This window comes from Heptranchias perlo, chromosome 4 (genome assembly GCF_035084215.1).
Source record: "Heptranchias perlo isolate sHepPer1 chromosome 4, sHepPer1.hap1, whole genome shotgun sequence".
Taxonomy (NCBI): domain Eukaryota; kingdom Metazoa; phylum Chordata; class Chondrichthyes; order Hexanchiformes; family Hexanchidae; genus Heptranchias; species Heptranchias perlo.
Window position 1 is genome coordinate 47,134,228 of NC_090328.1, and position 13,245 is coordinate 47,147,472.

At 42.7% G+C, this 13,245-nt stretch overlaps 1 protein-coding gene across 10 annotated transcripts in view; it reads left to right on the forward strand.

Annotated features, from left to right (window-relative positions):
* The window catches only part of cast (calpastatin), a 199,675-nt gene that overhangs the window by 99,238 nt on the left and 87,192 nt on the right, over positions 1 to 13,245 (forward strand). For all 10 annotated transcript variants that reach the window (XM_067982870.1, XM_067982868.1, XM_067982866.1 and 7 more), the window contains one exon: positions 12,491 to 12,580. In XM_067982870.1, the coding sequence (XP_067838971.1) occupies positions 12,491 to 12,580 (90 nt within the window). The remainder of the gene's footprint in view (positions 1 to 12,490; positions 12,581 to 13,245) is intronic.

Here is a 13,245-nt window from a genome sequence, read left to right on the forward strand (position 1 = left end):
GATTGATGAACAGATAAGCATCTTAAAAGCAACCATTGTCAAGTCTTTGGAAAGTGCCAGTATTGACCAGAAGAAAGCAGTAATTGCACCTCTGAAAAAAGTATCAGAAATTGAGGTAAATCATTACAACTAGAGGAGGATTATTGGTGGATAAACAAATAATTGCTGTCAAAATGTAACGTTTACTTTGAGGCACTTCATGCAGCATTCTGAATAATAACTTGATCTATATTGTTTTGATACTGAAATGTGTCCTTTTATCTTTTGAAAGGATAAAAAAAAATGTTGAGTGCTCTGGTTCAGCTTATGGAAACACTTCCGTCATAAGAACCAGATGCTTCAATTCCTAAATACATTGGGCCTGAGGTTAAGGTACTCATGAAACCTTGTTGTGAAAATTGAAGTCTATGAATAAGAGTTCTGTTGACTGTACCATTTGGTATATTTGCATTCCCTATTTGATTTACTGTGAATTTTTTTTTTTAATACAGTTGTTCTCAGTTACAACACACTGTCATACATCCATACATTGTTTCTCTGCATTCCCTCTCTTTTTACCCCATGTTGGTGGCACAGTGTTCAGCTGCCTCAATCCTACTCTTTCAAACTCTCTACCTAAGTCTCCCTGTTTCTCTCTCCATCTTTAAAAGCCGCCTCATTACATATTTCTATAACTGAGCATTTGGTCACTCTTCCTAATCTCTGCCTTCCGACTCAGTCCAATTTCCTTACATCTATTTGTGAAGCGCCTCAGGACGTTTTCTTACATTAAAGGCACTATATTAATGCAAGTTGTTTTTGTGTTTACCCTTGTTATTGTTGTTAGTGGTAACTTTATGTATAGTATATTTGTTTTGGTTTAGATAACAGAATAATAGAGAATGAGCCTTACAAATCAGCTTATGGACAACCCAAGGAGCTGGTTCTGGTATGCAGCATTAAATTAGCTCTCAGGACATATTTAAGGATAACTTTTCTCTCTAAGAGTAACTTTATTTCAACTTTGATATTTTTAATGTGTTTGGGTACTAGGTGGGGCTGTAACAACATGGAAAAGAACAATTCAACAATATCTCATACCGTTTCCAGTTACCTTCATTGCCTTCTTACGTGGTAGAACAGAGCATGAGGAAAGCTATTGAATTCTTAGATCAAAGCAATGTTGAATTATCTTTGAATTTTTCAAATCTTAAAAACATGGAAAGATCTGATTAGCTTACCTATTATAGAATTGGAACGTACTGAGGTACTTTTTGTAGAAAGGTGACTTTTACTTCATAGGGCTATGCCAAATTTTCATCTTTGTTTCCTTGATGTGGAAGCAATTTCAATAATTTTTTTTATTTCTATCTGCTGATTGAGCAGCTTCACGGATGTGTAGTCATTTATTGAATGAGAGTGTCCTCGAGTGTGCAGTCGGATTTGATCAGTGTCATGAACAGGTGCAGAAAATAATCAATAAGGCCAATGGCATGCTGGCCTTTATATCTAGAGGACTGGAGTACAAGGGGGCAGAAGTTATGCTGCAGCTATACAAAACCCTGGTTAGACCACATCTGGAGTACTGTGAGCAGTTTTGGGCACCGCACCTTCGGAAGGACATATTGGCCTTGGAGGGAGTGCAGCGTAGGTTTACTAGAATGATACCCGGACTTCAAGGATTAAGTTACGAGGAGAGATTGCACAAATTGGGGTTGTATTCTCTAGAGTTTAGAAGGTTAAGGGGTGATCTGATCGAAGTTTATAAGATATTAAGGGGAACGGATAGGGTGGATAGAGAGAAACTGTTTCCGCTGGTTGGGGATTCTAGGAGTAGGGGGCACAGTCTAAAAATTAGAGCCAGACCTTTCAGGAGTGAGATTAGAAAACATTTCTACACACAAAGGGTGGTAGAAGTTTGGAACTCTCTTCTGCAAACGGCAATTGATACTAGCTCAATTGCAAAATTTAAATGTGAGATAGATAGCTTTTTGGCAACCAAAGGTATTAAGGGATATGGGCCAAAGGCAGGTATATGGGGCTAGATCACTGATCAGCCATGATCTTATCAAATGGCAGAGCAGGCATGAGGGGCTGAATGGCCTACTCCTGTTCCTATGTTCCGATGCAGAGTAACATCAATAATAGTGGCAGTGGGTAACAAGTGGCCCTTTTTATGTAAAAGAAAATTCAGAATGCCAGAGAAGAAAAGAAAGAAACTTGAATTAATATAGCAGATCATGGTCCTCAGGCATCCTAAAGCACTTCACAACCAGTGAATTACTTTTGAAGTGTAGTTACTCTTAAGTAGGCAAATGTGGCAGCTGATTTGCATACAGCAAGGTTTCACAAATAACAAATTTACTTAATACACTGGGATCTTTTACATCCACTGACACAGGCAGCTGGTGTCTTAGTTTAACATCTAAGAGATTTGTTATTAAAATTAAGGTACATGGAATTAAAATGAATAGCCACATGGTTGGAGTGGTTAATGGGCAGAAAGCAAAGAGCAAGGAGTTAGCATCTTTCATGGTTGGGAAGGATACTGCAAGAGGTTTCACTGACAGGGTATTGGTGGGCCTTCTCACCTTCTTTTCCATGTGTACGAGTAAAGGAAAATAGATGTTTTTCAGATTGGCAGGATTTGGCTAATAGTGAGCCCAGGGATCCCACCTGGGACCTCTTGTTTCCCATTTTAAAAAATGATTTGAACATAAAAGAAATTATGTAAAAATTTGTTGATACTAAAATAGGGGGCAGGACAAATTGTGGAAGAGTGCAGGAGGTTAGTGGAGTGGACGGATAAGTGGCAGATACAGTTCAATGAAGAGAAATGTGAAGCAGTAGAATTTGGGAAAAAGAACAGTGAAAAGAAATGTACAATAAACAGTAAAAGCCCGATATTCCAGCGGCTGTGGAGAATGGAAACATGTGATCCCAGCTGAGGGAGAGGTCGCAATTCAGAGTGGAACCTGGATCAGCCAGAATTGCCCAGCATAGAAAAATCTGTCTTCCCAGCTGCCCCCCACATCTTGGCAGCAGTTTAGGAGCAAGTCTGGGGGCAATTCTGGGCTACCACAAGAATCCAGCTCAGCAGTAACTAAGCCAGCTGAGCAGGTTAGGTTCCTTTGTGAGCATTTGGTTCCCTGTAGCAAAACTGTCAGAGAATAAGAATTTTAAAAAAAGAAAAAACTATTCAACCCATCCACACCCTATTATTTTTTTTATTCGTTCATGGGATGTGGGCGTCGCTGGCGAGGCCGGCAATTATTGCCCATCCCTAATTGCCCTTGAGAAGGTGGTGGTGAGCCGCCTTCTTGAACCGCTGTAGTCCGTGTGGTGAAGGTTCTCCCACAGTGCTGTTAGGAAGGGAGATCCAGGATTTTGACCCAGCGACGATGAAGGAACGGCGATATATTTCCAAGTCAGGATGGTGTGTGACTTGGAGGGAAAACGTGCAGGTGGTGTTGTTCCCATGTGCCTGCTGCTCTTGTCCTTCTAGGTGATAGAGGTCGCGGGTTTGGGAGGTGCTGTCGAAGAAGCCTTGGTGAGTTGCTGCAGTGCATCCTGTGGATGGTACACACTGCAGCCACAGTGCGCCGGTGGTGAAGGGAGTGAATGTTTAGGGTGGTGGATGGGGTGTCAATCAAGTGGGCTGCTTTGTCCTGGATGGTGTCGAGCTTCTTGAGTGTTGTTGGAGCTGTACTCATCCAGGCAAGTGGAGAGTATTCCATCACACTCCTGACTTGTGCCTTGTAGATGGTGGAAAGGCTTTGGGGAGTCAGGAGGTGAGTCATTTGCCACAGAAAACCCAGCCTCTGACCTGATCTTGTAGCCACACTATTTGTATGGCTGGTCCAGTTAGGTTTCTGGTCAGTGGTGACCCCCAGGATGTTGATGGTGGGGGATTTGGCGATGGTAATGCCGTTGAATGTCAAGGGAAGGTGGTTGGACTCTCTCTTGTTGGAGATGGTCATTGCCTGGCACTTGTCTGGCATGAATGTTACTTGCCACATATCAGCCCAAGGCTGGATGTTGTCCAGGTCATGCTGCATGCGGGCTCGGACTGCTTCATTATCTGAGGGGTTGCAAATGGAACTGAACAATGTGCAATCATCAGTGAATATCCCCATTTCTGACCTAATGATGGAGGGAAGTTCATTGATGAAGCAGCTGAAGATGGTTGGGCCTAGGACACTGCCCTGAGGAACTCCTGCAGCAATGCCCTGGGGCTGAGATGATTGGCCTCCAACAACCACTACCATCTTCCTTTGTGCTAGGTATGACTCCAGCCACTGGAGAGTTTTCCCCCTGATTCCCATTGACTTCAATTTTACTAGGGCTCCTTGGTGCCACACTCGGTCAAATGCTGCCTTGATGTCAAGGGCAGTCACTCTCACCTCACCTCTGGAATTCAGCTCTTTTGTCCATGTTTGGACCAAGGCTGTAATGAGGTCTGGAGCTGAGTGGTCCTGGCGGAACCCAAACTGAGCATCAGTGAGCAGGTTATTGGTGAGTAAGTGCCGCTTGATAGCACTGTCGACGACACCTTCCATCACTTTGCTGATGATTGAGAGTAGACTGATGGGGCGGTAATTGGCCGGATTGGACTTGTCCTGCTTTTTGTTACAGGACATACCTGGGCAATTTTCCAGGAATAATAAGAATGCCACATACTGCTTGGAAAATAAGAGTCTAAACGGGGTTGAGGAGCAGAGAGGTTTAGAGGTACAGATACACAAATCAGAATGTAGTGTCGCAGGTTAATAAGACCATAAAAAAGCAAACCAAGCACTTGGGTTCATTTCTAGAGGGATTCAATTGAAAAGCAAAGACGTTATGCTAAACTTGTACTGAACCTTAGTTCGACCACACTGGAGTACTGTGAACAGTTATGGTCTCCACAGTATAAAAAGGAAAGATGCACTGGAGAAGGTGCAAAAATGATTTACTGAGATCATACCAGAAATGGGAGGTTATATCTATCAGGAAAGATTGGATAGGCTGGGGCTCTTTTCTCTAGAAAAGAGAAGACTGAGGGGTGACCTGATAGAAGTCTTTAAGATTATGAAAGGGTTTGATAAAGGTAGACGTAGAGAAGATGTTTCCACTTTCGCAGGAGACCAGAACTAGGGGCCATAAATATAAGATAGTCACTAACAAATCCAATAGGGAATTCAGGAGAAACTTCTTCACCCAGAGAGTGGTAAGAATGTGGAACTCGCTACCACAAGGAGTATTTGAGGCGACTAGTAAAAATGCATTTAAGGGGAAGCTAGATAAACACATGAGGCAGAAGGGAATAGAAAGATATGTTGATAGGGCTAGATGAAGAAAGATGGGAGGAGGCTGACATGGGAGCATAAACACCGGCATGGACCTGTTGGGCCAAATGGCCCATACAGTACATTCTTTGTATATATTTGCACATTGGTTCTCCCTGTTCCTAATTGCGATTTCCAATCTCAGACTGCAGTTTTATGTAAGCATGAAACACAGGCCTAACTGAACCCATCAGAAGGAAGATAGAGAAAGATTATCCACCACTCTCGTGTTCTAATAGTTGGCTCTGAAGAGACATTGACATGACACCTCCCCATCCTTTTCGTTGGGTAACATGACATGTAGGAACCTAAAGGAAGGAAAGAAAAATTGTGGAGTTAAAGGCAATTACTGCGGGTGAAGTTTCTCCTTAATTTGTGCTTCAATATTGAAGGTCTGAGCCCTTTGTATCTGTGCTCTTGAAATATCTTTGAGAATCGAATAACTAGGGCTGTAGATAGGGCTTTACACTAAAAAGGGGGGTCAGTTGAGGGGAAATTTACAAATCAAGAGAAAAGTCAAGGCAACAGAGCAGTGTAGTGATTTGAGTAAAGATAAGCAGATTGACAGGAAGGGACAGAGAGTTTAACGGTAATAGTGCATCAGCAGGGAAAAATGGTAAAAAGTTAAAATTAAAGGCTCTTTATCTGAATGCACGAAGCATTCGTAACAAGATAGACAAATTAATGGCCCAAATAGAGATAAATGGGTTTGATCTAATAGCCATTACAGAGACATAGTTGCATGGTGACCAAGGTTGGGAACTAAATATTCTAGGGTATGGAATAGAATGGAAAAGGAGTGGGGGTTAGCCCTGATAATAAAGGATGACATAAGGACCGTGGTGAGAAAGGATCTTGGCTCGGAGGATAAGGAAGTAGATTCAATATGGGTGGAAAGAAGAAGTAACAAGGGGCAGAAAACATTCGTGGGAGTAATTTATAGGCCCCCTAACAGTAGCTATACTGTTGGACGTAGTATTAATCAAGAAATAATAGGAGCTTGTAAACAGAGGTAATGCAATAATTGTGGGGGACTTTAATCTTCATATAGACTGGACAAATCAAATTGGCAAAGGCAGTCTGGAGGACGAGTTCATGGAATGTATTCGAGACAGTTTCCTAGAACAATACGTCATGGAACAGGCTATTTTAGATCTTGTATTGTGTAATGAGACAGGGTTAATTAGTCATCTCACAGATAAAGGATCCTCTGAGGAAGAGTGATCATAATATGATGAATTTCACATTGAGTTTGAAAGTGACGTACTTATGACCAAAACTAGAGTCTTAAATTAAATACAGCCAATTACATAGGTACAAGGGGCGAGTTGGCTAAGGTAGGTTGGGAAATTAGATTAAAAGGTTTGACGGTTGAAAAGCAACAGCAAATATTTAAAGAAATATTTCAATATTCTCAATGAATATACATTCCATTGAGAAATAAAAACTCCACGGGAAAAGTGATTTTTTTCCGTGGCTACCTAAAGAAGTTAAGGATAGTAAACACTGGTTCGGCCACAACTGGAGTGTTGTGTCCAGTTCTGGGCACCGCACCTTAGGAAAGATGTGAAGGCCTTAGCATGTATGCAGAAGAGATTTACTGGAATGATTCCAGGGATGAGGGACTTTAGTTACGTGGATAGACTGGAGAAGCTGAGGTTGTTCTCCTTGGAACAGAGAAAGTTGTGAGGAGATTTGATAGAGGTATTCAAAATCATGAAGGGTCTTGTTGATCGGAGGTCACCGGTTACGGTTATTGGCTTAGTACAAAGAGGAGAAGAGTCAATTCTCTCTTAACTCTCAATTCGCTTTATTCACGCCGTTAGATCATATACATATAGCTTATACGTCTGGTTAGATATAGACATGCAGTTTGCAACAGGTTATACAGTTTTATACCCAAACTAGGATCTAAACGCACACCCACTAAGTTTCTCTGACACGCCCTGAGTGGTCACAGAATATAAAGGATAATACTGGAAAAGAAGAGCTGACGCTGGCCAGGCGTGTCTGTGTGTCTGTGTCTGTGTGTCTGTCTCTCTCTCGGTCTCTACGTCGTCTCTACGTCCCTGACGTCGGTTCTTCCACTTCCGCAATGGTCGGTCACCTGACGAAGGAGAAAGCCTCCGAAAGCTTGTGATTTTCAAATAAAACTGTTGGACTATAACCTGGTGTTGTAGGATTCCTTACATTTGTCCACCCCAGTCCATCACCGGCATCTCCACATCATACAATTGTACAGGGCTTTGTTGCGACCTCACCTGGAGTATTGTGTACAGTTTTGGCCTCCTTACTAAATGAAGGATATACTTGCCTTGCAGGTGATGCAACAAAGGTTCACTGGATTGATTCCTGGGATGAGAGGGTTGTCCTATGAAGAGAGATTGAGTAGAACGGGCCTATGCTTTCTGGAGTTTAGAAGAATGAGAAGAAATCTCATTGAAACAAAAGATTCTTAGAGGGCTTGACAGCTTTGATGCTGAGAGATTGTTTCCCCTGGCTGGAGAGTCTAGAACTAGGGGGCATAGTCTCAGGATAAGGGGTTAGCCATTTAAGACTGAGATGAGGAGGAATTTCTTCACTCAGAGGGCTGTGAATCTTTGGAATTCTCTAACCCAGAGGGCTGTGGATGCTCAGTCATTGAAATTGTTCAAGGCCGAGATAGACTTTTGGACTTTCGGGGAATCAAAGGATATGGGGATCGGGTGGGAAAGTGGAATTGAGGTCGAAGATCAGCCATGATCTTATTGAATGATGGAGCAGGCTCGAGGGGCCATATGGCCTAATCCATGTTATGTTCTTATGGTTTAACTACATTTATCATATTGTTATCACAGATTATGTCAGCAGACTTTGGCCACAGCTCTGCAGCTCCAATTTCAAAGTCTGCAGCACTACCTTCTATGCAGATGTGGCTCCTGTCTTAAACTATTAGAGCCCGAAGGTGGAGTAAGTTGGAAATTCTTAGAGCCACTTCCTGTTTCTGGTTTTCCAATCTGATTGAATGTTGCTAACTACGTCACCCATGATCTCCACTGCAGCTTTAGAAAATGTTACGACTTTGGCTATTGCAGACCCTTGCAATGTTGCTCCTCCTTCCACCATTGGAATTCTTACTTCAGGTCAAGCTTGCTCATTCTCTCTCTGAGGAGTGGGATGCCTGCTCTAAACCTGCCTTGTATATGAAATTAACCCCACCCCACCCAAGGAAAATGTGGCCATGTGCTGGTGGAATCACATGGGTGGGTGTAGGTCCCACCCTACCCTGCGTTGCCATTTCTCTAACTCGCCCTTCCAGCACTGAGCACCATTTCCTTTCCCCTGCTGTCTCTTCCCCACCCACCACATTGAATGGGGGGGGTGGGACAGGACCGGGGTTCCTGGCCGACTCTGCTCCCATCTTTCCCTCTTATCACAACTCCCCAGGAGTGCCTACTGAAAGGTTGTATTAGGCTCGAGGAAGTGGTAGTAAGACCCCGAATTTTCTAAATGGGGAAAGCAGGTATCATACAGGCTTTTTTCCCCCCTTCAATTCCCTCTGTGGAACCCTCACCACCACTACTGGTGCTGTAATAGCAGTTCCAACAGCATTTTACTTCCTCACAGTGGGCGCCCTTGTAATGATAGGAATCCTGCCGGACACCTGTCCTGCAGCTGTAATGACCCAAGGGAACAGGTCATATTTCAGCAGTCTTGGGGTGGCAGGCAGAAATCCAGGGCCACGGATTACTGTTGTAAAGAGGAGAATCCTGCCCTAATTACCTGGGGGAGGATTGTTGTGGGATCTTCAGCCCCCATCTCAAAATCAAATCCTAAAATCGTAACCACAGACATCTAAAAAACAATTACTCAAAGCTGAGAGTTCAAAAATATTGTCACTTGATTAATGAACTGTTCTTTAATTAGAAAAATCCACACTATGTGGAATAATAAGCATTACTGTTTAGTGTAATCTTAATAGTGTAGTGTAAACACAAGCAGAACCTTTCATAATCCATGTTGTAAACTGCATTGGACTGCAGTTAATCTCCTTCACTTGTTGACATCTTATTCTGTTGAACAAAATTGTTAAGGATTTTGCCTTATGCCAGATCTCATATTTCATTTAAAAATTAGAAATGGAATTAAATGTTACTTTTAAAATCTGAAAAAAATATTGGAAATGGCTTTGGAAGCTTAACATTGTCCAATAAGAGAAAGTGAAAACTGAATTAGATTTTCTTTCTTGAAAAGGCACCTCTGAAAACTTCAACAGCTGCCTCAGTTTCTGAAAGTCACAGTGGTGCTGAGTGAAATCTGACATGTAGTGATTTCTGTCCACAGCAGAAACAGATTTGTCAAACCATGGGCCTTTGAGACTTCAGTTGCTTTCTGGGAAAATGATGGCCAGCATAAATTAATACAGCATCAGTTTAGCTCAGTATGTAGCATTCCTGCCTGTGAGTCAAAACATTATGACTTCAAGCCCCACCACAGGCTTGAGCACATTATCTGGGCTAACACTTCAGTGCAATACTGAGAGAGTGCAGCATTGTTGGTGTCAGCATTCAGATATGACAATAAACTATGGCCCTGTCTGCCCATTCAATTGGATGTAAAAGTTCCCATGGCACTATTTGAAGAGCAGGGGGGTTCTCCTATGTCTTAGCCCTGATTATTCCCACAACCATCATCACCAAAAATAAATTAATTGGTTATTCATCTGATTTGGGTTATGACCACATTTATGGAGAAAACATTGAAAACCTAAATTGAGTCCATAACTCTGTTGTATCTGCAAAAACAAACACTTCTGGCACCAAAATTCCTGGATTAGGGAGGGCAAAGATGAGGCAACTTTCCAGTAAGGGAGGAGGAATTTGGGATTATGTGATGATGTCACCCATCATAAATTACAACATTTCCACTTTCCCAGACATCTTAGCAATATGCACCAGAATCAAGCAGGTGTGCTTGCTAGGATCAGGTGGTCAAGACTGAAATAGCCTCAGAAAGGAGAATTACTGCACTTGAGATTTCATGTAATTTGTATTTGCAATAATTTTAATTTTGAACATTTGTTTTTGCCATACATTGATGGCTGGGCCTTCAAGTTGTCTTCCCCTTGGAGTGGGTGGGGCCACAGGAGGATTTGCTAAAAGTGCGTGAAGACTTCAATATGGAGTTCCCTGTGGGAATCCCATTATATGTGGTGCACACACTGGAGGAAGAAGAGTAGCAGGAGGAGGAGACAGCCAGAGAAGGCAAGTTCAATAGGCAGCACCAGATCCTCCCAGCAATACCCTGCCATCAGCATCTAGCACCCCAGGCGCTCCTTCAGGCATAAATTGCGCCTCAGGGAGGCCCTGGAAAAGTTGTACATAATGCTACAACTGGAACTGCAAACCACCTGAACATGTCAGAATGCTTCAACTATGGAGAAGATTACCACTTTTATATGACTGGCTCCTTCGAGAAGGCGGGGTGGGGGGGGGGGGGGGGGCAACAGGATACATTTGTAACATCAGCCAGTTCACTGTCCACACCAGTATGTGTCAAATGACCAATGCCCTTTTTGCCAGGGCTGCATATTTCATGCAATTTAATGCCGGCCCTAGACAGATGAATGGAAGGGCTACCTACTTTTATCACATGGCTGGCTTTCTAAGGGAGCTGGGGTCATTGATGGGGTATATGTGGCAATCTGTGCCCCATACATAAATCCACAAAACTACTGTCATAGTCTTACCGACTCATAACCTTCTTCATACAATAAACAATAGTCATTGACCAATTCATACTTCATACCACATTTTTTTAAATTCAGTCTACAAAAGTCACACTACAGTTACTTTGGCAACACCTAGTACACTCTCCCAGTCCACAGTACCTTTGGCGATGCTTAGTACACTTTCCCAGTCCCAGGCTCCTTCAGCTTCTTTACAGATCTCAGCTACCTCTTTGGGCTGTGTTCAGGGGGCTCTATCTCAGCAGCAGCCCAGTGTGCCTCGACCATTTAACTCTCACCTGACTGGGGCAGGCCTTCACCCACTCCAGCTGTAATTCTTAAAGATGAGGTCTCTTAAAAAGGCCATATCGCTCTTAAAAGGGCCACACCCTTACTTGGGGATCAGGACCCTCAGTTACTCTGCTACACTACATAAACTAACTAAATACTCCCTCAATGCTCAATTGGTGTGCAACACCAACACCACATATTACACCTGAATGTACATTTTTCTGGGAGCTGTTATGTGTCTGCATTCTGTGGCAGTCTAGTATCCCAGCTCTTTTTCAGCAGCAGGGACATTTCCCTGGATGGTGACAAGGGCTACCCATTCCTTCCGTGGTTGATGACACCTCTGTATAGGACCAGTATAGCTCGAGAGGAATCATACAATGACACTTGAGTGGTCTGTTCTATGCATATTTGGATTAGAACAAACCACTCAAGTGCTGAACAGTATATGGATAGGTCAGGGAGAGACCTCCAATATGCCCCTGGTATTGTCTCCAGAATTGTGGTTGCCTGCTGTGTTATCAGAAAAGTCTGCAAGTGGAAATTCCAGAAAAGGAAGGCAAACCAGCACCGGAGCTCAGAGAAGCTAAAGATCAGGTATTGGAAGAGGATACAGCAGGGCAATTGGCAATGACAGCTAAGGAAGTGAACAACAAACCAATTTAGAACACCTTCGCGCATCAATGATCAAATACCTTTCAGATATCATTACAGAGCACATCTTAATTCCATTGCCCTAACCTGTGTTTCCCATCTTCCCAAAATTCATCCTTCAATTTTGCAATATCATCTTACACTTTAGCCAAAACCAGGCGGCAACGATAATCCCATCTCATGCTTCTGGAAGCAGACCTAACGATCAACAATGCTTCCAGTCTTTTATTCCAAACGTAATCGAAACAGTCTGATCATTGCCTGCACCGTGCTTCCCCTCATGTGAAAAACAAACTAATTCACAAAAACAGATTTTAAATTCACCAATCAGTGATTGTAGAAACTAAAGTCATAATTATCCTACTTCGCACACCAGTGTTGAGGCTCCCCTCCTGGAGGAGGAAAATGGGAAATTACCCATTAAGTGTAAGCAGTTAATGGAGTTCTTTATCAGTAATATGTTTCACTGCTGTCAGAATATGTTTTAGCTGAGGTTTGTCACAAATTGAAAAAATGTCTTTTATTTTTAAAGGGTAAAGATCCATTTGACCTGCTTGCAGAAACTCTTCCATCAGAAGCACCAGACAATTCAGCTCCAAAATACACCGGTCCTGCGGTGAAGGTACAAATGAAATTTGTCTCCTGAACCTTTCAATCTTTGAATAAGATTTCTGTTACTGCATCATATGTTGGTCAGTTTCTTGGTGGAGCTAATATACATCTGTACATATGAAATCGATCTGTTGGTGACGCTGTCCTGCCCCCAGTGCATTGTCATCACTGTGTAATGGTAACAGCAATGGGACTTCCTGCTATTCTTACTTCCTCCAGTGATGACCCAATTAACTATTTTTAAAACATCACTAGAATGCCTATTATTCTTACTTGCTGAAGAGTTGGCAAAGTAACTTCCCTGTGCCTCTTACAACAACATCTTGCATTTATATAGGGACTTTAATATTGAAAAATGTCCGAAGGTGCACCACAGAGGTTTTTGTCTGCCGTTGTTTGTTTTTCTCAGTAAACCCACTAATAGTACACCTATTGTTTTAAGTCACAAACTTGAAGGCGATAACCACTGACAATAGAGGATGTGATGAAGGATTCCTCTCTGATGGCTCAGTAGGGTTCGGGGGGGTTGCAGGCTAATGGGTGGTAGCATGTTCCGCAGGGACCAAGGACAGTTATAATCTAATTCTCCTGGCTTCTTCCCCCAAAAATACCACCTGTCTCTGCCTCCCCTCCCATGACACTTCCCAATGCTCAAAAAAACCCTGAATTGCCATT